We start from the raw sequence: 27,253 nt of genomic DNA, 5'->3' as shown, positions 1-27,253 counted from the left end.
AGGAAGAGAGAGAAAAAGTGGAGTGCTTTGAAGAGAGTCGATCTGTTCCATGGTTTTAGTGCACGGTATCGGAATGGGTATCGGTAACCTACAAAATCGATTTTTTACGGATACGGTATCGGCCTGGATCGGCTGTATCGAACAAATTTACCCCTAAATCTCCTTAAAAAATGAGTTTTCTAATCATTTTACCCCTTACCTACACCGTGCTATCGATGCGGTTCCAGCATGGTATCGTTGACTAGCTAAATCGATACGTATCACCTGATGCTAGCGATACGATACTAATACTTAAAATCATGCTCTGTTTGAAGAAGAACAATGAGGATGAAATATTGGATAAAAAATTAATTAAATAGAAATATTGAAGAAAAAACAAAAAAGAAAAAAAAAACGAATGGAATAAAAAACGGGAGAGAGAAGAAGCGGGTGAGTACTTTCATTTTTTACTATTTTAATGACAAAAATAGTTAAAAAATAGAAAAAAAATGGTAGATTTAATAGATTAGCAGGTTACTAGGTGAAAAGGAAGGACAATCTGAGTATTTAAAAACATGAGGGTAGAAGGAGATGTAAAAATTTAAAAGCAAAGTAGTTTTAGAAAAGAAGTTTTAGGTAGGATAGTTTTAATAAATATAGGCTACGTATCCCCTTATATTTTTCGTGCCTACGCTTACTGCCGTTATAACTGTCTTAAGTTTTAAGTCTCTCCCACCCCTCTCGCCAAAGAGGTGCAGAGAGAAGAAATTAAAGATAGGGTCGAGCGAAATAATTTGCGAAATTAGCTGTATAGGATCGATCGTGGTCTCATCTTTTGCTAATCTCAAAACCCTCTTTAGGTTTTACCAAAAAAAGAAAAACCCTCTTTAGATTGACGGAGAGAGAGAGATGGGAACAGCGAGTCATAACGAGATGGGGATGGAGAGTAGGGAAACAAAAGGTGAAGAAATGGCAGATCAAATGCTCGCGAAGAGAAGGTGCTGCTCCTGGTTGCCTTGTTTCGGTTCGGACGACAAATCTAATTCAGACGGTGGAGGCGCCGCCGCTTTGTGTTGGAGCAAAGGGTGGAATGTGCTATTGAAGATCAGGGAGTGGTCGGAAATTGTGGCTGTGCCGCGCTGGAAGAAATTTATTCGCCGCTTCAAGAAGAACAACGACGAGAAGGGAGGTGACGGTGGAGGTTGTGGTGGTGGAGTAGGGTTGAACAATAAGGGCAAATTCCAATATGATCCCTTGAGTTACGCGCTTAACTTCGATGAAGGGCCTGCGCAGAGTGATTATCCGGATAAGGACTCTCTCTACCGGGATTTCTCCTCCCGGTACGCATCCATTCCCATTTCTGTCAAGTCCTCCATGGATTTCGGCAGCGACGCCCCCTCCTTCTCGAGAAGATGATGGTTGATTCAAGATCCACTGATCATTCACGCGCCGGCATATACACGTCCATACGCACGCGCTTTCTTTGGATGAGAGAGAGAGATTAACTGTTTCGATTGGATGCGCTCCCGTTGAGGATTCTGAGCGCGCCGTACGAAGCGATCCGCTCGCCGGTCCAATTGGTGGTGACAGTCTTCCTCTGAATCCGCAGAAGATTCGTTGACTTTTCTTAAGTGCCGGCCAGGTGGGGCAGACCCCAGAAACTGCCAGGAATCAGGATATGATATTCCGGTTTTTTTTTTTTTATCACTTTTTTATTTTCTTTCCATTTATTTATTTATTTTATTTTGATTGGAATGCCTCTGGTGTCATCGTCTCATGCTTGAGACAAAAGGGAAATTAATCTCCATGGTAGTATCACTGAAGTTGGGTCTTGAAGTATAGAACGGATTTTCAAGTTCGAACACCAGATTTTCTTAATGTTGTAACCTAGCCGGGATGCATATTGAAAACTCTTTACAAGACCAACAATTTTTGTCTCTAAAAAGATGTTAATACCCAAAAAACTAGTGGTTGTGAGTAAAATTTGTCTTTCCAATAAAATAGAACACATCCATCTCGATCTCTTTAGGTTAGGCTGAGCTATTTCTGCACAAATTAGAACAATATAGTTTAATGTGGGGAAAGATTTCCAAAAGTTGATAATATTGAATGATACCATAGCCGGCTGTACAAACTTACTAGTGGAAGTAAATTTTAATTTTTTTTTTATCCAATTTTTATTCACGCTCTTATATGTTTGAGAAAATTATCTCCTCCAGTTCCCTGTCTAGCCTAGTTCCCCAATTCCTCTAATAGGGGGGTGGTGGACTCCACCCGAGTAGGGGTAGGGTGGTCATTCCATTCCCCCCCCCCCTTGTTAGAGGAATTGGGGAACTGGAGGAGATAAAGATCCATATGTTTGTGCGTTCATTTCTGAAAAGGGAGAGAGAGTGACAGGCTGCACAATGCCCAACCTTTGGATTGGGATCCTCTCCAATGCGGGGAGTTAAGGATCTCTCAGTGAGGCCTTTCCAGCTGACACATGTATTGAAGAGGATCCAAATCTCCAGTCTTTTCCCTAAGAAAAACTTAAATTAGAAAATCTATTATATATTTAGTGACAAAGTTTCCCTCCATCCATAGAAGTCGATTCACCCATTATTTTAGGGTTCACAAACTCATCCAAGAGTTTTAGTATGTTCCAAAATACTCTTCTGAGACACATTACCGGCTTACCGCCCTCTCCTGCTCCTTAGTGAATGGAAAGGAGGGAAACTTGGTCCTATGTTTAGTATCTTCTCCTCTCAATCTACTAGTCCTAGTATAGTTAGCCAATTTATAATCTAATTAAGAATCCATAACAGCTATCTTATTCCACAGCTGGCTTTAATAATCTTATAAGCTAATTAAGAACCCATAACAGCTATCTTATTCCATCGACTTTAATAATCTTAGAACACTTTAATAATGAAAGTGTATCGAGAAGATAATCAAACAACTCCCAAGGCTAGTGCCTTTCTTAACTCCACTAGTTTCCTTGAATAAATCCATATCACTATGGACTCGCTTCCCAGCGATAGTGCCCTCTTAACTCCTTGTTAGACTCTTAAGTAATCAAGTGGTTCTTATAGAATATGACATAAGCCCACCCTGCGTCCTTAGAACCAGGGTTAAACCTATCAGAAGAAATGGTTGGGAATTGGGATAGAACAATTAGATTAGAAATGCAAGACTGTGGATGAGACAAAGATGGGATATTCAGATTTGTTCCTTTAAGATAATAGAATTTCTAACATGGCAAAGAAAATATGCAATAATAAAAGGACAAAGTTGTCCTCCACCTATAGAGGATGGTTCACCCACCATCCGAAGGTTCACAAACCCTAATAGGGTTTTAGTATTTTTTCCAAAAAACCCTCGTGATGTCTTCTCCCACCCTCTTCTGACCGACGATGATGAGATCTCATTCACTATGGGTAGAGGGAAACTCGATCCTAAAAGATGAATAGAAAATATCAATTCAGTTAAGTCTAAAGATTGAATGATTTGAGTGAAAATTTAAAAAAATTAGGGGTCTGTATCTTCTCTATCCTTAAAACTAATAGTCTTGTTGCCCAAATCAGTTTATAAAAAGTAGGAGAAAGTTTTCTGTCCGGGAGTGCTGGCATGAGTCTATTTCTCTCATCTCCATATGATAAAAAACCTCTATCCCCTTGTTTTGAGGAGGAGAGAGAGAAACAAATGGCGGTACTGGCGTAGACCACACTCCCGGTCAGAAAACTACTTTCCATAAAAAAATATATGATAGAATAAGGCCAAAGATTTCATACACGGCCGTGCAAGGATGCACGGTTGTGCCCCCTCTCACAAAAAGTAGGAAAAATCATAAATCCCCAATCCATATTTAATGTCTTGAAACTCCCAACCTCTCACATGCACCGCTTACACAGCCATGTATGAAAACTTCCCCCATAGAATAATATGACAGTTTTTTGTTCATGGTGACAAAAAGGACATTATGTATCTAATTATGTATAGAATTGCCTCCACCATCCTCTATTTGGTGGGCCATTATGAAGAATTTTCCATAAGAAGAGTTTAATTTAGGATGTACCGGCAGTTTCACTCTAAAAGTCTGAGTGGGTTGATTAGTAGAAGTTTGTTGTGTAGGGTAATTCTCTTTCACCCTAATCTATTCTTTTGTTGAGGGCTTGAAACTTATTCCCGTCCTCTATTTACATAGCAAAGAAAGGCAAAGGCTTTTCATGAAGAGGGATTCAAACATTATGATTGGAAATATAACGAGGGAAAATATGGAAAATAACCTAGTAATTCCAATTTCTATTAGTAATAAAAGTATCCACGTAAGGGTGTAATTCGGTTATTTGGTTTGGTTTTGGTTTGGTTCCAGAGAGAGTTGGTATGATCCAGAATTGAATCGATTTTGAAATTCGATACTTAAATCGAATATGCTCGGTTTGGTTCGCATTCAATTCTTATTCGGTTTCAAAAATCGATTCTTACATGGTTTGGTTCTGGTTCATATACTCGATCCATATACTATAACCTACAAGAAAGTCGTTTGAAGTGGCATGATCATGTTCAACGGAGGCCTTTGGATGCTTCAGTATAGAGGAATGATTTGATTTAGATTGAAGGAACTAAAAGTGTCGATGGTAGATTCAAAATGACCTTACGAGAAGTGGTGAGAAAAGACATGCATAGCTTAGGCCTTGTATCAAGTATGGCCTTGAATAGAGCTAATTGGAGGGCAAGGATCCATGTAGCAAACCCGTTTTAGTTGGGATAAGGCTGAGTTGTTGTCGTTGTTACGTATATGCGTGGTAATTGTGAGGGTTGGTTGCACTATGTACGTCGTTTATGTGTTTGTAGTTAGTTATATGGAGGTAGAGTGGATGTAGAAAAAAATTCCTTGTATATATGGATTTGGATCGTCTACAGAGCAGCTGCCCATCCTGCTTGTGCTGCATAGACACAGGGCCGCGTGCAAAGATCGCCTTACCCCTACCCGAGCACCTTGCCTGAGTCGTTGGTTCATTCGGTTCGATTTCGGTTTAGTTTTCAATTACAATTCCAAATTAATATCCTTATATCCACCATACAAAATTGGGCCATACAAAATTGGGGGTTCGGTGTAATATCTGGAGAGATGCTATATCCCTCAATGTATGGAACCCAAGGGTGATCACCTTCCTGCCAGCATACCATTTTTTGTTTTTTTGTGGGAAAGACATTCAAGAAGCTATTTCATATCCAAAAACCTTCTTCTTCTTTTCTGTTTTTAAATCTTTTGGGCTTCAAGAAGGCTGTGAGAGTTAAAATATTTTAGCTTAAGAACATGAGCCCAAATCTGAATAGGAGTTGTCAATAGTCTCACCCTAGTTTCACCAAAAGAGCTTTATTATGAAAATAAGGGTTGGTTTCTTACAAGGTTCTAAAGCTCCCCGCCAGAAACGTCTACAAAAAAAAAATAACTTTTAAGTGTTACAAGTTGTACTGGGAAAGAGAAAATAAGACATGAGATAAAAAGGCATAGATCTTCATACAGAAGAACAATACGACTTGCTTCACTATAGACGTTGAAAATTGCCACCCTCCTTCGGCAATGATGATTATTGGACACAGATGAACACATACATCTTACTTGCACTTTGACTTACTAAAAAGAAAACCCGAAAGTGCCCAAAAAGTCCCAAAAACCCAAAAAATGACCAAAGAAAATCTTGTTTTTGAGTGTCTTCAATCAAATATTTCCCTCGTGTGTCCATGTTTTTCTATATTTCTCAACTTTCCCAATATCTGGCATGCACTCTCTCCTTGGTCCTTAATTTTCAGTAGTTGATTTTGTCACTTAGTCAATTTTAATTACAATAAACCTTAACATATGAAGAGGAAAAACTGGGTTCTCCACCTATCCACAAAATTACAGTCCCACGAACCCGTCACATTATAGAAATAAGACCCGCTTGAAGAACCCTCTCCAGAACAATCCATCTAGAAGCACTGGTTCTAGATTTTTCGAACTTATTTTTAAGAGAAAGAATGCTGCCAGACTGTATAGCATATGCTAGCACATCCCAGTGTCTGTCTCTCCTTCCTCCTATGAAATGACATATCTACTTCCTATTGTGGAAGAAAAAAAAATAACCATGGGGAAATGCTAGCATATGCTATAGTACGCAACGGGACACGGAACTCAATCCCCTTATTTTTATACCCTTTTGATGACATATGCACGTGCTAACTTTGTATAGAAATTTGACTACGAAGAGACGATGGTTTGAGCAACATCTCCATGTGCCATGATAATGGGCATGATAGGAGTCCCCCAAATGCAAGCAAGATGGAGCCCACTTCATAAATTTTTATAACTTATCATCATAGTTTTAGTTCACGGTATTGAATCCGGTATTGGTCGCAGTCGATACTGATATGGTAACGATATGCATAAGACAATATCGGTCCGAATCAGCTGCAAATTAAAAACACAGCACTTTTTTATTTGATACCAACGATACATATCAGTATCGATCGCCGCTGATACGGATACAGATTGGTCACTTCGATACCAATATTTAAAACTACTTTTATCATACACGCCCAAATATTGTGTGAGTACTTATTGGACATGGGAGCGCAGGTGCCATGTGTACACGACAGCCAATGAGAGCGCGCGTTGATACATTAGGGATGGACATTCTACCATTCATAGGGGCAGGGCGGAGTAGTCATTTCTACCCCCCCAATGTGTCTAGGTGTCGCCCCTACGGCCCTATGTCCCATGCAGAAAACTTTTCTCCGAAAAATATGTAGTGTGAGTATCTCTCCTATCCCGAAACTGAATGACAAATTCTACAACAGGCCATTCTGGGCTCGAGCCAAATCAGCCCAAAGTTAGGCTTGAAATTCCCAGCCCCAAGCTACAGGCTGAAAAGCCCAGCTCAAACCCAAAAAAATTTTACTGGGTCTTTGAGCAAGCTCGGGCTTTTTTGGGCCAAGATTCCACCCCATTGGGTATTTTGGTTTTTGCCACATGAGCAAGCTTCTACTTCAATGGACAGGATTAAAGATGATTAAAGGTAAGGTGCATGTCCTTTCTCACCACTTCTCTTATTGGTTATTTCAGGCCTGCCCCTAGCTCTTTTAGCTTCTTCAATCGGAATCAATCATATCAATCATCATTGTTGCATTTCTAGGGAATGGCCTAAACAAGTCGGTGCCAAATTTGAGCCTCAATCTCAATCATTTTATCTTTCCATCTAATGTAATACCCTCCCTTGTATGTCCATACACACCTACTGGTATTCCAACCACCATTGAATCTCTGCTAATTTTTCAATAGTTTGTTTTGTAATTTGGCAAACTCTGTTTAGACTGAAACTTGATATGTGAATAGGGGACCTTAGGGTTTACTAGTTCACAAATTTTTCGCCCCATCTGACTTGCCACATAGCAGATCTAGCTACCCATTAAGGAGATTCTTCCTTAATTTCCGTGTAAAAAACCAGGTCCAATTAAAAATGCCAATAAACTAAGGGATACCTTGTCAAATCCAACTTTTTATCTCAGCTTTGAGGTTCATCGCCTCCATCCTTTCCAAATTTAAGAAAATAAAACTTTAACTCCATTCCCAGAGAAGGAAGAGAGAGATATACACACATAAGGTGCTAGCTAACGATATACCACTAGCATACCCAGCCTTTTCCTTTCCATTCCTGTTCCATTTGCAGGCAGCATGAATAAACCTATAGTGGGCTTTCTGAATAATCAGCCAAGCGGTTTCGTTGCCAAACCCACCAGCTGTTGCTACCCATATGAACAAACAGAACACAATCGTTGTACGTAGTTACCTTAAGAACAATCAAAATCACTCAAGCCAGTTTACGCAATCTTCTCAAGTTTGGATATGACTGCAAAAATGGACACAAATCAAATGGTTAGACATGTAGAAGCCAACTTGTTAAATCTTAATCTTTTTACTTCACACAACTAATTTGGCTTCAATGCGAGATGACACAGAAAAAGATTGGATACATTCTCTATGACTTGGATTCATCAGTTGTTTGTTTAGGCTGAATTAAGATATGAACATCATACAACTATAAATATAGAAGATATGCACAAGGGAGATTATGAAGTGATTCTTGCTCTATGCACTTTCTGCTTCACCACAGCTTCAAGTAGTTGAGGTCTTGGCAAACTTCAAGTGTGGCTATGAAATTCAGCAACGTCCACTAGGTAACCTCGTTAGATTTCAATTTTTTCTCTGATTTTATGTTCAGCAGAATGTCATCTAAGATCCAGGGAAAGCTCAGGAAGTTGCTGCCATCCTGACAATAATCCGGGTGGTAACTCACATGGTACCATGCGGATGCCATCTTCTTAAGTTCATGCTCCTTGCAGCTATCATGGAACCATCCTTTGGCCTCTTTATGTAGGCTTCCAACTGAGATCAAAATTCGGTCCTTCATTTCCCCATATCTCCTTTTGTCCCGCTGCAAAAACACTGAACGGATCCGCAAATTACCCGTCAGTATCTCATCTTCACTTTCCACCCCATAATAATTCATTAGAGCTCTTAACTTGTCTGCATATAGCTTTTTATGACCTCTAGCAATTTCTAGAAAATCTTCAAATCCTTCAACTTCAAGATCATGGTCGTAAACAGATTGAGCAACCTTTTCTGACCAGAAAAAATCGAGATCATGATTGTCTGTTGAATCGAGGGTGGCACGGTAGAGCTTCCCTAATATGCCATGGGAAATGTACATGGGCCTGTCTCCCCTCTCCAGGAAGTCAGGGTACTCCTTTGGTTTCAGTACTCTTGGCATCTCTGCAGGTGCTCCTGTCTTTGCAAAGTCCACGGCCATAGAGTGAAGGGTTGCCAACTGAAGGCATTTAGGACTTTGGGCTTTAGCTGGATCACGGTCCGCATGAATTAGATGTGCAGTTGAGATGACACCAAGAGTGTCATTGATCATGTAATCAACAAAGAATCTCTGAATTTCCTGCCGAATTTGGCAAAATTGGGGTAAGAAAAAGAAATGTGGAGCTACCATGCAACATGAATCTCATCTAGATTCCCCAAATAATAGAAACTACATTTCAGTTCAACATTACCTCCAAGGTCACCTCATGATCCATGAGACGTGGCCTCCGTGCAATGTAGTCCATCGGTGTATCAGTTTTCGATGGGATGAGATTTTCATCCCAGCATACAAAAAATAGGTCACCATCAAGATCACCACCAGAGCATTCATTTGGATGAGGCCTGTGGATGCATCAATGTCATTAATAAACGGAAACCTTAGCAACTATTTTACAATGTCACATGCATGGTTTAAAGATAATTAGGGAGAAGATCCAACAATTCCCCTTCCCACTCTCTTGGTGACTTTCCAAACAATTAGTATCATAGGCTCCAACACAGAAGCCATGCATAGTAATTAGATTATGAAATAGTTTGTTTTGGACAAGGATCATATATCTAACAGAAATTAAACTGATTAAAGACCACATTAAGAATCAAACTGACAGGCCCACTTAGTGCCTAGAAAACCACAGTGGAGTCAAACTACACTGGGATCAGTTTCATACAACTACATGATCACCAAGAGTTCAAACTTTTGGAAGAGCTTACATATATGTGATTGAGGAGACTTTAGATACACAATCTGAGTAAATAAAGGATCCTTCTGTACAGGGTTACCACCATCCACATGACACAGATATTCAGCAATATACCATTCAACCCCCTCCCCAAAAAAACCGAAAAAGAAAAGATCAACCTTTCAACCTTGTTTTGGGTAACTGGACTTCTAACAATTTCTTGGATGCAGAGATCACATGAACCGATTAATTGGAGTAGGGAATCTTGGTGGGACTAATCAGATGTTCTATGTGAATGCATAGCTAATATGGTAGCCAGCCCATAAATTCATGTGAAAGAGTTCAGTTAGTACCTGATTTTTGTCCACCCAAGGAATTTTTGGTCAAAACAGATGGCTTCTGGGACATAACAACAACAACAAAAAAGTCTAGATGACTTGGAAACATTTACATACCTTTCTCCTTTCTGAGGGAAGACAAGACAATCAACCAAACCTTTCCCTTCTAATGCCTCTTCATGGACAGCCTGTAGTACTCTGATATCACCAGGGTGGAGGCAAGGGTTTTTTGTAACTACTACCCTCCCTACTACTATAGATGTTGTCTGGTCCACTTTCTGGAAGAAATTATGATCATCAGACTGCCTCTCTGCACCTGTCATGGTAACTCGGACATAAACTTGCCCATAGTCTAATGTGCCAGTCTCATCCAAACATCCCATTAGGACCCGACCCTTTGGGACGAATATCCGGCACTTGTTTCTTAAATCAGACAACTGGTATTCACGATGAGCTCTCAGCATCATTGAGAGGAAAGGCTCCACACTTGGTTCATAACCATTTAGCAACATATTTGTAAGAATGGTCTTACAATCTTTACCCGTGCAATCCAAAACAACCAAAGCAGCCTCCCTATTTGTTAACATTTCATCCAGAAGGCGGATCTGTTCACGTTGCATTTGCTCAAACTTTTCATCCTCTATTCCCAATGTAGACAACAGGGAAATGATCTCCCGGTTCAAATAGCATGGCATAGACTCACTCCAACTGGTGACATTAAGCATTCTATCCTTTGAATGAAACTTTAACATACTCCCCCTCAAAGAAAGCTTCCGGAAAGAATTACGATCAACAGCTATAACACCTTTATAGCCACCATATCTAATTTGGAAAGCTGAAGGAGTATGCCTTAGTCCACACTCCAGAGCAATTAGTCTGGCAAAAGAGGGAGAAACTTTTCCAATTCCATCTGAGAAGCAGTACTGGATACCATCGGTTGTAACTTCAATATCAGGAATAATCTCAACATCTTGTGGTGAAACATTCAATGTTTCTCTAGAAGAACTGAATAACTGACCCATTCTAGCAGCACATTTTGACACACTGCGGATCTTGTTAAATTTACCCATCCATTGCCTAATGTCTTCTGCTCTAAGAGAATCATTGGAAGCAAACATCCAAATTGAATTTGACCGGAGCTGGCTTGCAGAGAAGGCTAGAAACTCAAATCTCTTAGACCCAATCTTAATCCCATCTCGAAGTATTGAAAGTACCCGATGAAATATTCTAGTTCTATAGGGCTTTGAAAAAATACCTTGCTCAATAATTGTTGAAATGGCATCAGAAGGTAGCTTTGTCCAATCTTCCTCGACAAAAGAAACTCTTAGAAAGTCAGAAGCATATGCAGCATAGTGCCTAACAACATAATTGGAATTTTCAAGCTCAGGCCCCAAGCAGTAAATTTTTGAAGGGGTAATGAGGACTCTATAACAATTCATTATATGATCCTTTCTTCGCCTGCTCTGGGATGATGATATACTTTTCTGCTTTCTCCTTGTGCTACTTACCTGGCTCTGAATAAATGACATGGGCTCAAAACATGTAGACGACTTCTTATGCAACTCCTGAAGAATCATATCAGCTGTCTCTATAGTTAATTCACTTAGAAGATCAATTAGTTCAGCATCCACCGATTTGAGACTAATTTTTTTAGTATGAATGAGGGAATTGAGCTGGAAAAGGATTTCATATGCTAACTTTGAATCCACTTGGCTATTTATGAGTGGAACAAGCTCAGATTTGCAATCCAGCTGATCCTCTTGCTCCAAAATGAGATCCCCCATCTCTTCTCTATAACATGGGAAACTGGCAATAATATCTGAAGTTAATAACCCTTCCTTGAGGTCCCAACAGAGTGATGATGATTGCCCAATGGACTTCAAAACTGAAAAATCTGTAGTCCGAACCCAAGCAAACTCAAAATTTTCCTTGCATATATGGTACCGGTCATTGCTAAACTTTGAGGCCAAAGTAGGTCCATAGATTTTCTGGTAGATCTTTGGAGCATATTTGAGCTGCGAATTCCAGTAACAGAATACAATAAATTCATCTAAAGGATGGTTTAACATGCTGACACTGATTATGTAAACACAGCACCAAGATTAATGGAAAATAAATAAATAAATAAAAATGAAGATGAGTCCCTCAATTGTTGACCCTCATCAGTGTTGGATTGAATCACAGAGTTTCTTTATAAAATTCCATTTGTGCAGAATGACATTGATGCAGAACTCCAGCAAGAAGAGAAGAAGAGAGACTTTTGTTTTTGGTTTGGTTCAGTTTTCTAGGTCAACCTGAACCTACGGTTCAATATTGGGTCAACTTGGACTCAGTTTTAGGTCTCCAATGTGTTATATGGGTCATGGGTTTAGTATTTTTGGGTTTTCTATTTTTTAATGGGCAAATTCTATAAGCACAAATATGAGGGATTTGAGGTCTATACGAAATTAGATATTTAGTTTACATTTTCTTAATTTCTAGAGAGTTTCTGTTTTGAGAAAACTTCAGTTGTAAGGGACCACTAAGTCCACGCATGGGAGGTTCCCTATATTGTTTATTTTCTTAAGATTATAGATAAGGAGTAGGGGACTCACCCCCACAATTTAACAAACCCTTAGCTTTATGCTTGCAATTTTCTGTGAGATGCAGAGTGCTCTTGTGAGATGTAACAGCAGCTTTGGTGGGATGCCAAGATGGATTGGTGAAATTCTGGTCAAGTACTAGGTGAGAGGCCTCATTATATCCTTTTTCTTGTCTTCTTCTTCTTCATTCAATCAAAGGTCAGATCTCTACTTTCTCTTCATCCTGCTCACCTCAGTTTTCCTGTTCTCTTTCGTCACCTGAAGTTATTATGCTGATTACTAACTACAGTTAGTTTTTTTTACAGTTTCAGATCAGGTTCTAGTGCTGGTTTAGCAAACAACTCTTTCCATAGATTTGAAGTTCTGTTGGAATTTTACTGCTAACCTCTGTCTCCTGTTACAACATGATTTCCATCCTTGCTTTATTATTATTTTTTTTTCTGCATGTTACTAATTCTGATTCACTTGTTATTTCTGTCATGATTAGTTACTAAATCTACTCTATGATTCTAAGTTAAACCACAGTTGCTATTTCTGTTTCTTAGTTGCCATTCTATCAATTACTAAATTCTGATTTCTATTTATCTACTGACTAATTCTGTGATTTCCTTATAATTCAAGATCTTACCCTTGAATTAACATCAAAATTTGTATTGCTGGACTACTCCTCACCCTATCTAAACCACTTGACCTAAACTTGGACCAGATCTGATTCTTATTGAATTGGTTATTAGTTTTCTCCAGTTTTGGCCCTAAGTCCTTACCTGCGGTTCTAGAATCTGCCTTGTTTCCAATCGCAGCCTTTATGTGGTTAGATAGCAATTAGACATTTACCAAAAACAGTATTTCAAGGAATGAAAGGCTAACCCTGAATTAATGCTCGAAGAAAACACCTTAAAGCAAAGCCCTAAGATGTTCATATCCCATAATTCGTAGGCACAGACTGCTGGCTACAGATACCTGCTAAACTAGTTCAAATAAGAAGTAGTCACATATTTGACATTTTCCCATTTTTTCCTTACTCTAGACTAGCTTTGAGTTATTATGTCTAACTTCTTAGTTCTTAAACCTTTAAGGTCCTATTTTCATCGGTTGGTAGTTTAATAGGCATCAAGGTTTTGGAGCCATTGACTCCATGCTTGGTGCTCCAACTGCCACAGATCATGCTTCACACTTTGAACACTGAATAAGAATATTGACTGCTGAAATCCTAAGTGGGAAAAAATGTTACACATACATACAGTTATTGTTGCTTTTATGGCATACGTTGGGTTTTATCTTCATTCAACAGGAATTCTAATTGAGGAATAATGTACTCTAGTTTTATTATTCATCAATTTTAGCAAGGGAACTTGAGTCCAAATCTTCTTTGACCAGTGCTGCTTTCGACCTCTGATAATAGGGCATAACTGCCCAGTCCACCCCACCATATGGTTCAAAACAGTATGACCCAATCAGGTTAGAGTTGGGTATGGTACACTCACCACCAATTTTACCCCGTAGGTACCTGCACTGGTTACCTTGTAAAACTAATTACCCCCAAGCAAGTTTATTGGGAAGGCCAGTTATGGTTTTGCAATACTTTTGAAAGGGTCAGGTATTCGTGAAACCCACCCCATGACCGCCCAATCCTCTCCCTCACATCACACAAAACTAGAAACATGATTCTGCACAAGCCCAGCCTAAATAATACCAATTTGGGTAACTACTATTTTTTCTAATCTACTTAACAGAATGGGATAAATCTAATCTGTAATACCAGGACCTCTTGTTTAACCCAAGTACAAGTGCAAGAAACAAACACAACACTGACAGGATCCGAGTATGTAAGTATGAGTCAGCTCCTTCAAATCAGTAAACCCTTCCCCCAGAGTTCAAGAGTTCGCAATCGGTCACCGTCAATTCTGGCCGATCCATAATTCTGATCCAATTCCTTGATGGATCTGCCAGAATCAGTAAAGGAAACCCTGGAAACCCAAAAATCGGCCATAAATCATCGTCAAATCGGCTTCCGTACCGTTCCGGATCGGCCAATTCGATCCTGATTCCTCAAGCCCTGCTAACATAAAATATGAGCTTGTATATGTTGTTTGTTGTTTATTATAGTTTCCGAACCATTTATGCCCATGCCTCCCTAATCTTAGGCATTCTATAGAGGCTCTTGGTCGCATCTTCCAAGTTCATAATGCATTCTTTCATTTCTAAATATTTTCCATATTTGATATTAGTGAAAGATGCACCTAAATTACTAGCTTGCCTGCTTAGACATCATAGAATATTGTAACATCCAATGAGCTAATCCATTATAGCTGAGTCCTCATATCCAGTCAAATGGATCGGACATCCAGGGACATATTCATGACTGACCCCCATAGCTAAACCATGCCAAATAGCATCGATTGGCTCATGATTTCTTTCCAAGTAACCACATGTTCCAAGACCAACATGGCAACATCATGTATCCCATAATTAATGCTATTTTGAATTTCATTGTGGTAAGTAAATGCTGGTTATGAGAAAAAGAAAACCTTGAATCTTAGGATCGATAAAATTGAAACATATTGTGATCATCTAGTATAAGCAATCAAATCATAAATCCATCTTTAATGCTACATTGCGCGTTGAGCTAAATTCTGTACTTCAAAAAAATTTCTTTCTATTTGGAACATGTTCTATTTTTCCCTTTTTTCTGTTACTCCTAGGTACAAAAGCCTACATAACATTCTATATGTTCTTATGATATTATGTCCAGTTGGAATAACTCCTTACAAAAATGGCCTAGGGAGGGAGGACATACACAATTACCAACATAGTTATCACAGCGTCTAGGCGACCTAAGGCGCTGGAGAGGGTCCAAAAACGTGGCGACACCAACAAGGCAGCCAAGGCGGCCAAGGCGCCTGGACGCCTAGGCGGCGCCTTGACAACTATGATTACCAATCAACTCGCAAATTAGTAATAGTAATGAAGGTATCATCTTTCCACTGTATGGTTGGAAGCTATGAAACAAATCTCCGATTTGATGCTAATGGTTTTGAGACCAGCCCAGTCCGAGTCTATTTGCCCAAACTCTTGCAATCAGGCCTGGACCAAAGACCTCAAAGGTGTTGAAGGTAAACCCCCCTTTAGTTGATGTTCCACGTTCTACTTCCCTGTTCCATGCTTCTGCTCTTTATGAAAACCTTAACTATAGCTTTAGTAGGGGCTTAGCCTTTACTTCTTTAGTAAGAGCGCCCAATGGGTTCCCACTATAGCTTCCATTTGGAAACTTTGCGATTTCTTAAGTTTAGAAAGAAAAAAAAAAAAGGCGTACCCAGTGCACGAGGCCCCAGTCACTGCGGGTCTGGGGAAGGTCATAATGTACACAGCCTTGCCTCTACGTTGCGATTTCTTAAGCTACTTTATGAAATAGATAACAAAAGTCCATATCGACTCCCAACATCTGGGACTAACTCCCAACTAGTTTATGGATCCTAGAAACAATTGTAACAACAGAATGAAATTTGGGCCTATTGTGGTCATGATGGTGTGCAATTGGTTTTTGGTAGTATGCAGGATGTACTTAGAAATTTTCTAATTCTACAAGAACCTTACTTATTCATAACGGGAAACCTAATGCTAGCAAATTAATTGAGAAATTCCAAAATCATAAGGAGAATGATTTTTTAAATTGATCTCAATAAATAAATTATCAGCAAAATATACCAAACCCAGTGAGATAATCACACAGATGTCATACAAAGAACAATCCAGACAAAATTTAGAAGCAAACTTGCATATTAATGAACATAAATACCTCCACGAGAAGTGCATTTGGTTCTTTTCCTCCCAAACGATAACCAGAGGAAGCAAGAACATCCCCAAACTGAACCTCTAACCTGTAACATTCCTTGCCCTCAACCACCCAAAACTCAATCTTCCCCCTTTCTGGCATAATCTCCGCTTTGACGCCTTTCCAAGACTCAAGAACATTCATATGATGCTCGCCAACCAAGTAACCCGCATGTAAAACCCCATTCTTAATGCGATTCCGGGATTCTACCGGGCGAACAATGATCTCTTCAAGAGATGGTGATATCTCCAAGTGGGTACCTTTGAAAACAAGTTTTTGTTGCGAGGATAGGAGACTAATAGTGTTTGTCGCATCAATATTCTCGAATTGGACTCTACCCACACCTCTCGACTTCCAGTTCTTCCGTTCCGTCGCAATCTCACATGCGAATACAGAGCCTTTGCCGAGAATAGCCTCGAAAAAGTCGAAGAGATCTTTAGCCATGGCTGTAAGGGGGATGTTCGACACCCTGACTGTGGTTCTACCAACAGCCATGGCTGTGAGCACAGAGGAACAGTGTAAGAGTCGGAGACCGTTGTTTTGTGAGTTTGTTTTTCGCGGCCTTTGGAGTGTCCGTTTGCTGTGCCTCTGTGTCGACCGAGGTAGTGAGGTGTTACTTTGGGAAAATTACTTGATTAGCTAGTTTTGGGTTTTTATTTATAAAATTGTCTACCTTATGTTTGAATTAACAAAAATAGATAAAAACAAGTTAAGGTTTACAAAACTGGACCAAATAGTGTCTCTCCCTCCCACACTTACTTTTTTAGACATTTTTACCCCTGCCATGGCCTTCTCGCCCAAGTATCCTCCATTCCTTGCAACTCCACCCCTGTCCCAGCCACCACCATTCTCTGCTACCCCAAGTACTAGAGGAAAAAAAAAGAAATTTTTTTTAGAGGGGAATTGTCGAGGAAGACAAAGGATGAAGGAGAGTCACTGTTTTGTCTAGTTTTGTAAAACTAAACTTGTTTTTGTCTATTTGTATTAACTCAAACATAGGGTGGACAGTATTGTAAATGAAAACCCAAAAGCACCTAATCATGTAATTTTCCCTTTTACTTTTCCAGAGGAAATTTCCAATTTTTCAAATACATACCGAGGCTATGTTTGGATGCTAAGAAAAGAAAAAATTCATAAAATTTGTCTTATTATTTTGTTCTTTTTTTTTTTTTCTTTTCTTGACATCCAAACATAGCCTCTTTGGAGTCGAAGTCCTCGCCCTCGGTGAATATGTCCTACAGAGTCGCTTGAAGAATTAGAGATTCGGATTTGTATTCTGATTCAATCAGATTGGTTGTGGTCAATTTCCATCGATTCTGCTCCATTTTCTGATCGATCAGCATTGATCGATTCTAGATCATTATCTACTCCATTTCCCTACCTGGTCCATTTCTCCAAGTTCCTCTAATAGGGGGCAGAAATTACCACCCTACCCCTGCCCGAACACATTACCTGGGTGGGGTCCCCCCCTATTAGAGGGACTTGGGGAAATGGACCGGGTAAGAAATAGAGTAGATAATTTTCCGACCGATTCCGCTTTTTGAAATCTTGTCTATCATCCAAGTAGAATAATTATCACCTCCAATTCCTCCAATTCCTCTAATAGGGGGGAGTGGACCCCACTTTGGGCAGTGTTTTCGGGCAGAAGGTAGGGTGGTCATTTCCGCCCCCATGTGAAGAATTGGAGGAATTGGAGGGGACAGCGAATTGGAGGGCAGTAGGGGTGTAAAATGTTGACACAGGCCTAGTGTTGGGCTTAACCCAACCCATTTTGCACCTGATTAGCCCGTTTATAGCCCAGTTAGGACTCGTTTATGACCCAATCAGCCCACTTAGCATGTTTAAAGTCCAATTATAACCCAATTAATATAGGCATGATTAAGGACTGGTAACCGATTAGTGGGGACCAATTAGGCCCCACCGAAATTGACTGGTATAACTAAGCGTGGTTTGAGCCGGGCAGAAATAGACCCTGGTCTTTAGGTCTAAACACGGCTTGCCAAAACTCGTCTGGTTCAGGCCAGTCTATAGTTGGAGAAAATTATTGATCCAACATAAGAGTCAGGGACACAAGCATAATTGCATAAAGTTGTATGGGAGAATGTTTTTTGTGCCGCAGCGCAGGCTGCACCTAAGCACATGGGCCTGTCACTTAGGGGGGCAAGGTGGTCATTGTGCCCACCCCCATGTGCCTGGGTGCAGCCTGCGCTGCGGCACAAAGAACAGCGCCCCAAGTTTTATATGACAAGTTTATAAACACCATTATTTATTTAAAGTAATTAACATTGTTTACCAAAAAATTAAATTAAATTAATTAACATTTATGATTTATTAAAGGGATTTTCCTAACTATTATACTATTGTTTATAGAGAATCGGTCTGGTCTAGTAGTATGTTCGACCATAGGATGTCAAGTTGTCAAACCTAATATCCACCTTGTAATAGATCAGTTGAAGACGTAAATTATGTGTACAAGTAGATCCTATAATATCATGATTACTTATCAAATTTGAACTCAATCAGAATTGGTCATGTGGCGGTATAAAGCTTTGAAGATTCATTATATTTTGAAAAAACAAATGGATGGCTAAGGGGAAAATGTCAATACATGAGAGTAAATGATTGAATTTTATTTTGAAAATTAAGGTATAGTTTCTCTAAATCATGCATTTTCTCTTCAATGGTTGCATTTGCTAAATCATCCTTCCATGGGGGTATATTAGATATTTTTCATCTAAGCATAAATGAAACATGATTAGGATTTTTCAGGTGTTAAATTTCAAAGCCAAATTCAACCATATAGTCATATACCCTCATGTATTTGATATTTTTCTCTTGTTTTTTCAATTGTCTTTTTTTCTACGTTTTTTATTTTTTTTTCTTTCTGAAATTTCAAATTTTAGGTGATTTAAATTAGTTTCTTCGAAGAATTTTTTTCCTTACATAGGTCCCCTCCTATTTAATGTCTTGTTTTCCATTTCCTTCCCCTCCACTCAACTAGATTCAATTAATGCACCGATTTGGATTGGTAAGAAAGCTGGAGAGAGAAAAAAAAATCTATGCCTCTTTCATAATCTAAATTATCTAGTGCTTAGGGTTTCGTACCAATTATACTTATAATGTTTCCCCATGCTCTATGGGCACAAATCCTAAGGAATCTCTATTTTTGGGATATAAACCTATTGACTCCCAATATTGCTCTAAAGCATGGTTCATGGTGTTGGAAAAGTATCAAAAAGGTCTTATCAATATTATCTTTGTGATGGCAGAATCATATCTATTTGTATTAAAATTCTCTGTAGTACTAGCGGGGCGACGGTGCAAATTCGGCAGCACAGCAAAGGCCATGTGTGCCATGTGTGCCACCTGACCTCTACTGTGCCGTCAGATGTGCACCGCCGCCCCGCCAGTACTGCAGAGGATCCTGGTCCTATCTATTTGGTCCGATCCATAGATCCGAGGCCTCTGTGCCCGTACTCTTTCCTCAATTGTTACACCGCATCCTGACTATCACAAAGTTTCTCATCTTATGAAACAGGATGCTTCGAACACTAATATGAATTATTCCATCTTTTTCCTATTGATTGTCAAATTAATTTTGAGTATTTATATCAGCATCAATTTAAATGTGCATGTTTTTTCTACCTCTCACTCTAAGATCGTTTACCTCGTATAGGAGGAGTTTAGTTCCTCTGCATGTACATGCGAGAGACAATCACCTATCCTAATGTTGCCATTTACCAAAGGAAGAGGGGTATTTATGAAAACAAAATAAACATGTGATTGGCTCTGAGATGTACGAACACACCTGCACGTATGTGCAGATAATCCATGTTCGTATAAGAGGGTTTGAGAATTCTTTCAGAAGTAGAAGGTACATCCAAAATTCAAGGTGTTCCTAGAAAGTTTTGGTTGGTGGATTACCAATAAAAATGAAACCGGTTGCTTTCATCCCATTGAATGGCATAAATTTTTGGATGTGAATTCTCTATGCAAATTTGGTTTGTTGGGCCTCTAGGCTTATGGATAGAAGACCTCCAAGCTCATTCACTTCTTGATCTCGTCAATTCCTTGTTGACTCATTCTACTTTTACTAATGGGGAGGTTCATCGTATATTTGATGTTGTCTCCATTATATTTTACTTTCTTTGATTAGCTCACAATGAGTGCTATTTTAAGCGTACCTAATCTTTAATCATTCTCTTGTTTGGGGTTTTATGGATTTTGGACTTACAAGATGTACACAAGAGGTGAAGGCAAAGGACTTTCAAGTTCCAACAACGATTGTTCGAGACAGTGGAGACAAGATTCGCAAAGTTAATCATATGAACAGATATTGGCGATTTGGGAAGATACAACAACAATAACCTTATCCCAACTAAATGAAGTCGGCTAGGTGGATCTGAAGCGGCCATGACAGTAATAGAAATAAGAGCAGTAGAAAGAAATAAAAAGCATCGGACTCCTTGGCCTTAGTAATTTTTCCCTGGTGTTTTATCCATTTTCAATGGCAAGTAATTACACGTAGGAAATGTAGGTTCTCTCTAGAGATGTAAACGGATCGAATTCGGTTCGGATAGTGCTATATCCGCATCCGCATCCGATTAGCTTTCGAACAGATTTGGATAGTGCTAAACGGATATAGACACGGATTCGAATCGGATATTTTATCCATTTACATGTAAATATAGCTTTTCGGATAGCTATAGCCTATCCATATCCGTTTAGCTTTCTGACGAATTCGGATAATGCTAAATAGATACGGACACGGATTTCGACTCTTCATTTACATCCCTAGTTCTCTCTCCTTTCTCTTTCCTTTCAAATCTTTTTCTTGTTCTCCATTTGAGGCTTTTTGATTTGTTTATTTGCACAATCTATATGCCAGTAATAGACTAATTGCTAATTAAACACAAATGAGTAAAGTAGAACAAATTAAGGTGTCCACCAAGGGTCCAAGGCATTTGAGTTGTTAAAAAGAGAATAACAACTGAAGTTTCAAACCAAACCAAGATTTATAATATACTAAGCCAGCCTTATCTTAACAATCATATCCTCAAAAGTCATTTTAAATGTGGGATTTTGGAAACTACACAGAGAGAATATAGAATATATCTTCTTCTAAGGTACCTTAGCAGTATTTCTTTAATCACTTAAATCTATGAGTCGATACTCATTCTAACCCAATCTTATATTGGTGTAATGGTACGGATCAAGGGTAAAAAGGTCAAAAAAAACTAATTCTTTTAAGAAAATTAGGAGCAAAACCATTCGATATTGTACCAATGTGCCGATCCTGATCCCTGATTCAATACAGTGATAGGGTGTCAATGAATAAAAAACCAGAGAAAAAGAAAAATCGAATCGAAATCAGTGGTTTAAAACCGAACTAGATCGAATCATAAATAATCATTTGCTATTTGGGGTTTGATTTCGAATTTAAAGTCCAATAATTTGTTTGATTTCGATTTTAACCAAGAAACTGTCGATTCCAAATCGATAAACCAATTAAATATTAAGGTATCTATTCTACCATGTGTACAAATGATGTCAATTGCAACATATGGATAGAAAGAACTTGGTCTAGATTAGCCATGTGTCGAATTTCAGAGTTGAATTTATCTCATCTCTTATCAGGGTACTCTTTAAATGCTGAAGTGTACATATTTTTCAACACTTATTCCTCTGAGAGGGGGAGGATGTCGTGGAGTTGTTCTGTAACTCCAATGGCAAGAAGATATAAAGGAAATCCGCTCGATTTTTATTTGAAATTTTGAAACCAATTAATAATTGATTCGATTTCGATTTATATTCATTAGTTATTAAATCGAACCAATTTACACCCTTACCCATGAATGTGAAACAAAATCTCTCTCTCTCTCTCTCTCACACACAAAAGCTCCCACTGAAAAAGAACATCTCCGAAAATGTCAACGGGAGAGGGATCGCTGCCAAATCGCATGGCCCCTGCACCAATGCGAGGCGAATGAGTGTATGGAGCATGGGGGTTTTTTCATTTCGCCCTTCTTGTGTCTGGGCACAGGCTGCAAGCAGCCTAACACAGCCTTCTTTTTCCCTAGGTTGACTTGTGTAATTTCAACTGCATAGTCATGGCTTTTGGGGTCCTAGGGGTATTATGTATTTCCACCGACGAACCATCAATGCCACCATTCTAGAGAAGAAAAGAAAAGCCATAAAGCATACAACAACAGAACAAAGAGAAGAATTTTATTAACCTTTTTTCTTGAGGGTGAAGGTGTTGGAAGAGCACCAATTTGAGGCCCACATCCACCATGACACACCACTCTCTTCCCCTTGCCCTCCCCATATCTGAAAACAAACATTTCTAATCATAGCTCTCGTCACAAGAATCCTTCACAGCACTTTTCACGGATCCCACCATTATATCATCCAACACAACAAAGAAAGTAACAGTGAAATGGGAATTTTTCACAATCAACAAGGCCACAAAAGCAAGAAATTTCCATAAAGATATTTAGAAAAGAACCCGGCACTCAAAACCAACTTGGAAAAGCTTTTAAAAAATTAGCTTTACTATTTAGTCCTTACTGTAACTCAGGAATTAGGAAACATCTTATTACCATAGAGCAACAGTAGGTTTTCTTATTGACCTGATGGGTCATTCTCATGCTCAAAATTTTTTCCAGATTTGATTTGATTGCAAAAACTGCATCAAGTTCCCTGCAGCTCTGCCTTTTTTAAGCTCAAGAGTTGTGGAAAATGCACGAACAAAAGCATCAACCAATTGGATGTACAGATGGATGTGCATGAGCCACAGGCAGCTAGAACTGTTTTTGGTGGAAACTGGAAAGATAAAATTTTAGAAATTGTGTTTATATAAGATTGGCATTTCACTGAAAGTACAGTTGTAGATAAGCATTACTCAGACCCATTTGTATCCCAAAAAGGAATGAGGAAAATATAAGCAACAACTCAAACCATCAATTGGATTGAGTGAAGTGAATAATCAAGAAAATAGAAAACAAAATACCTTCATACACCTTGAGTTCTTTCAGGACATGGCAAACCAACATTAAGAGACGAGGAAGAAACACCCATATGAGAATCTGAAGAAATTGGGTATTTGCCCTTCTTTGACCAAAGCCAGATCTTGGAAACAGAGAAGCTCTCACCTTTACTTCCACTACTGAGTTTCTTCCCCTCAATATCCCCAACAATAGAAGAATTCCCGTTGTGTCCTCTCCCTTTCACTACCTTCACATCACTACCATCTCTATCATGGCGTAAGGCCACTTGCAGATAGGAATCTCCAACCACATACTGAAATGAACCCATCGAATAACATCTCCTGGCATCCAAATTACTACTACTGCTCTCTCCTTCTCCTCCTCCATTATTCAAATTTCTGAACTTACCAAGCCTCACTGGAAAAACCCTCTTTTCACCGACAATCTCCTCTGTTTCTCCTGTTTTCTGTCCACAAGGGAACCTATCCTCTCTATCACTGGGAAGCCCATCCTCCTCCCTTGGATCATCAAATTCAAAAACTGGGTTTTCAATCGAATGGGCAGAGCTGAAGAGGGTCCCTCTGCAAAGAGGACATGTCGAGTTTGATAGCAGCCATGTGTCTATACAGTTGATGTGAAACGCGTGACTACACAAGGGAAGCAATCTTAATTTGTCTAGTTCTGAAAATTCACAGAGGCAAACAGCGCAATCAAAGGGTTCTTTTAGGCCCTTTATCTCTTTGTACAGGAAAACAGGGAGAGCATCTATAAAAGCTTGATCTAAACCCGAATCATGGAGATGGAAGAGCTGTTGTAACTGCCTTTGCAGAGCATCCGAACCAGACATTTCCGGGTACCTGGTTGACTGGGAGGTTGATGCGGAAGACGGTTTCTTTATGAGGAATCTAACGAGTAGGTGGAGCAAACCAGAGATGAAAAATATAACGGCTAGAATAACTATGATAAAAAGAACAGCTGGACTGATTCTGCCCCCAGAGGATGATGGGGTTGATTCTTTCTGATAATAACTATTATAAGGAGGTGGGAATGAGGAATAAGAAGAAGAAGAAGAAGACAGTGGAGGAGAAATACCAGGTGGAAAGGTCAAAGGACCATCTTTTTCCTTGATTTGAGACTGAATCCAAGACATCTTAGGATGAGTAGGAGGGGAAGGCTCAAATCACCATCCTTGTCCTTCCCAATATGAAAGCCAGAGTCCTTCAGTGGATAGCTGAAAAGAGCATATTTCCCTGTTTTAGAGACCAAACCAACTTATTTTCTTTTCAATTTGAAGGAGCTGAAAAGATAATATCAGCCACAACTCCCACTAAAAGATGAGGCTCAATTCATTTTAGCAGATGGGTACACTGGAAAGGCAAACTTCCAAGATTTAAGAACAAATCAGTGGATGAAAGTGGTGTTTCTATGCCAAAAATACCATCTTTTTTCCCCCAGATGAAGCACTGGGAATTTACTGTGCAAGTACAAGGGAAGAGACCTAGGAGATGGTAAGAGTTTACCTACCTCAATTTAGTAGAAATCCGCCATTAATGGACTTCATTTTAACTTTGTTTTGATGGCCTTGTCTTGGACAGCGTTGCAGCAGAAACCCTAAATTGACAGGTTTTGATTTCTTCGAAGAAAAAATCTGTAAAAATGGCTTTTATAATTGTAAGGGAAAAGATGGGTAGAAGGCAGGTAGTAGCTTCCAAACTCTGGGAATGGGATGCCAAAAAGAGCCTTGCCGCAGTCCTAGGCCTGAACCTGCTCTTGTTCTTTTCATACCTGGAAGGGTATTTTGGTAATTATAATTGTACGGTCCTTGTCCGTTGGATTAAAGGTACAGATGTAAGTTTCTTTGGAAGTATCCTAAGATTTACTCTTAAAAATTGGGTCTCCTTTCAAATCTTAATCCAAATTTTAAAACAGGCAACAACATTAGAATGTTAAGGTACATGCTTCATGGTTAGTGGACTATATTGCTGATCCGATTGATTATCAAACCCTCCATCAATTCGAATAGGATGGTCTTGATTCTATAGCATGTTCTTCTGCCATTAAGTGTGTGAATCGGCCGGTTCAACCTGGTTCGGTCTGTTACTTAGCCAACCCAATACCAAACCATTAAGGAAGTTTCGGCTTTGGTCTTCGGTTTCAGTCTAGTTTGGTTTGGTTCCATTTTGTAATTGGATTACTATCAAGTTTGGTTCGGTCAGATTTCGGTTTTACATGTATACATAATGTAATCAATGAGAAAATCCTAGTTTTGGGGGTGTTTTCAATTTCCTATCGGGTTACTATTAATCCGGTCTAATTACGATTTTTTATCGGGTTTTATCAGTGCATTCGGTCAGTTCAGTTTGGTTTCGTTTCTATCAGTTTCATAAAACCCCAAATCGAATTAAAACCAATTAAGGGTTGCTTCGGTTTGATCCGGTCTGAACCGATCATTTTGTGGTTGGTCCGTTCAGAGAATCATCTCCAAGGACCAGGGAACACCCAGGGCGCTGCCAAGCGTTGGGTTGTGCCACACACATCCCTAGGCATGTGCCGAGATGTGTGCGACACAGCTAAACCGCTGGATGCCCCCTGGCAGCACCCTGGACGCACGCCTTCTTGGAGACGAACTAAATTCCCCTTAATCTGTCATTGGTGACTAAGGATGACGTATTTAAGTGAGACAATGGAGCATCTCTCTCCCCCACCCTCCCAACCACCCCCACTCCTAATTAGTTTGAGCCCACAATGCTTCTTTTGGGTTCAAATTGGGGGTGTTTAGTCTTTACCCACCATGTCCATTTAGGAATTAAGGAATGGTGAATTGCTTATCTGAGATCATTACTTGTCTCCATGATTTTAGGAAGTGCCTTCTAAGGATAAACATGTTTTACGGGTAATTTAAGTGTAAATTGATCTTTATTTTATCTTGGGTATTAAGTCCAATTGAGTGAGTTTTGGACACAAGAAACCTACCAAATCCATTCATTTCCAATGGAGGAAGACAAATTTGGGAAAGAAAAGATCACAATCTGATAGTTAAATGGGTCACACACCTTGGACTTTAATATGATAGTTTAATGAATCTGTCATTCCGGGCCAAATTCTTATCATTTTGAATTTCCCTCAACCTAAACCTACCAGCTTCATGAGTGGTTAATTGTCAAAAATTATCATTAAATGTCAAACAAGTTAGTTACAGACCTGTAGCAATCTTGGGTATCTTATTTAAAGCCTAACTGTCCAATGAATGCACCTTATTACCAAGATAATATCATCTTAAGCATAGGAACCAAAGACTAAATCAATTCTAGATGGGCCATCTAATTAGATGGTCTAGAGGGTACTAATTCAAATATTGACCCTTAATTGCCTTCAGAACCTAGTAATTACCATAATAGTAATGCCCAAGTTTCCCTAGAAGGCTCTATCTGGTTGGAAATAATATAAAATTGGGGGAAAAAAAGGGTGAAAGCTTTCCTACATATTTTGTTGGCTAGGGAACTTATGGATGGTTTTACATGTTGGTCATGTGGAAGGATGATGTAGCAATGCCAGACATTGGATATCTAGGAAATGGATTAAATTGGCTACATAGCAAATTTTGGATCCGAATAGATACCTGCCATATTGGTGCATGCACTCCTCTTGTAATCCATGTACTCTCTTTGTAAATCTAGATTTTGCAATACTCTATTTTGTCACTTCGTGGATTTCAAAATGGATAAAACTTGACATGTATTTGGATCACATCCAAGCTACCACATTGTAAATGCTTTTATGCAGCCTAGAAAAGACCTTTCCTTCAAACTAATCCTTAATTGGTAATGAACTCCAAAGCTAACCATGGTAACACAAATATTCACATAAATCACATAACATTTTGGATGGATATTCTTTCACCCATGGTTAATCAAGAATCTCTTCAACAGCCACATTTATTGTAGTTTGATGAGATTTTTACAG

The 27,253-nt window shown here is 39.2% G+C and overlaps 3 protein-coding genes across 3 annotated transcripts; 1 reads left to right on the top strand and 2 right to left on the bottom strand.

Moving 5' to 3' along the window:
* Window positions 1–912: 912 nt before the first annotated feature.
* Window positions 913–1,395, top strand: LOC122672018. The gene has a single exon (XM_043869526.1). It carries the CDS (start codon window positions 913–915, stop codon window positions 1,393–1,395), a length of 483 nt encoding a protein of 160 aa, XP_043725461.1.
* A 6,692-nt stretch (window positions 1,396–8,087) lies between these two features.
* Window positions 8,088–16,855, bottom strand: LOC122671755 (RNA-dependent RNA polymerase 2). Its single transcript, XM_043869166.1, has 4 exons — window positions 16,266–16,855; window positions 10,005–11,902; window positions 9,061–9,211; window positions 8,088–8,948 (listed from the first exon to the last, which is right to left on the bottom strand). The coding sequence occupies exons 1-4, from the start codon at window positions 16,794–16,796 to the stop codon at window positions 8,175–8,177; spliced, it is 3,354 nt and encodes a 1,117-aa protein (XP_043725101.1). The 5' UTR covers window positions 16,797–16,855; the 3' UTR covers window positions 8,088–8,174.
* A 6,316-nt stretch (window positions 16,856–23,171) lies between these two features.
* On the bottom strand, window positions 23,172–25,033 carry LOC122670866 (RING-H2 finger protein ATL46-like). The gene has a single exon (XM_043867883.1). It carries the CDS (start codon window positions 24,438–24,440, stop codon window positions 23,316–23,318), a length of 1,125 nt encoding a protein of 374 aa, XP_043723818.1. The 5' UTR covers window positions 24,441–25,033; the 3' UTR covers window positions 23,172–23,315.
* Window positions 25,034–27,253: the final 2,220 nt, after the last annotated feature.

The sequence above is a fragment of the Telopea speciosissima genome, chromosome 8 (assembly GCF_018873765.1).
Source record: "Telopea speciosissima isolate NSW1024214 ecotype Mountain lineage chromosome 8, Tspe_v1, whole genome shotgun sequence".
NCBI classification, from domain to species: domain Eukaryota; kingdom Viridiplantae; phylum Streptophyta; class Magnoliopsida; order Proteales; family Proteaceae; genus Telopea; species Telopea speciosissima.
This window is presented reverse-complemented; position numbering and strand designations above follow the sequence as displayed.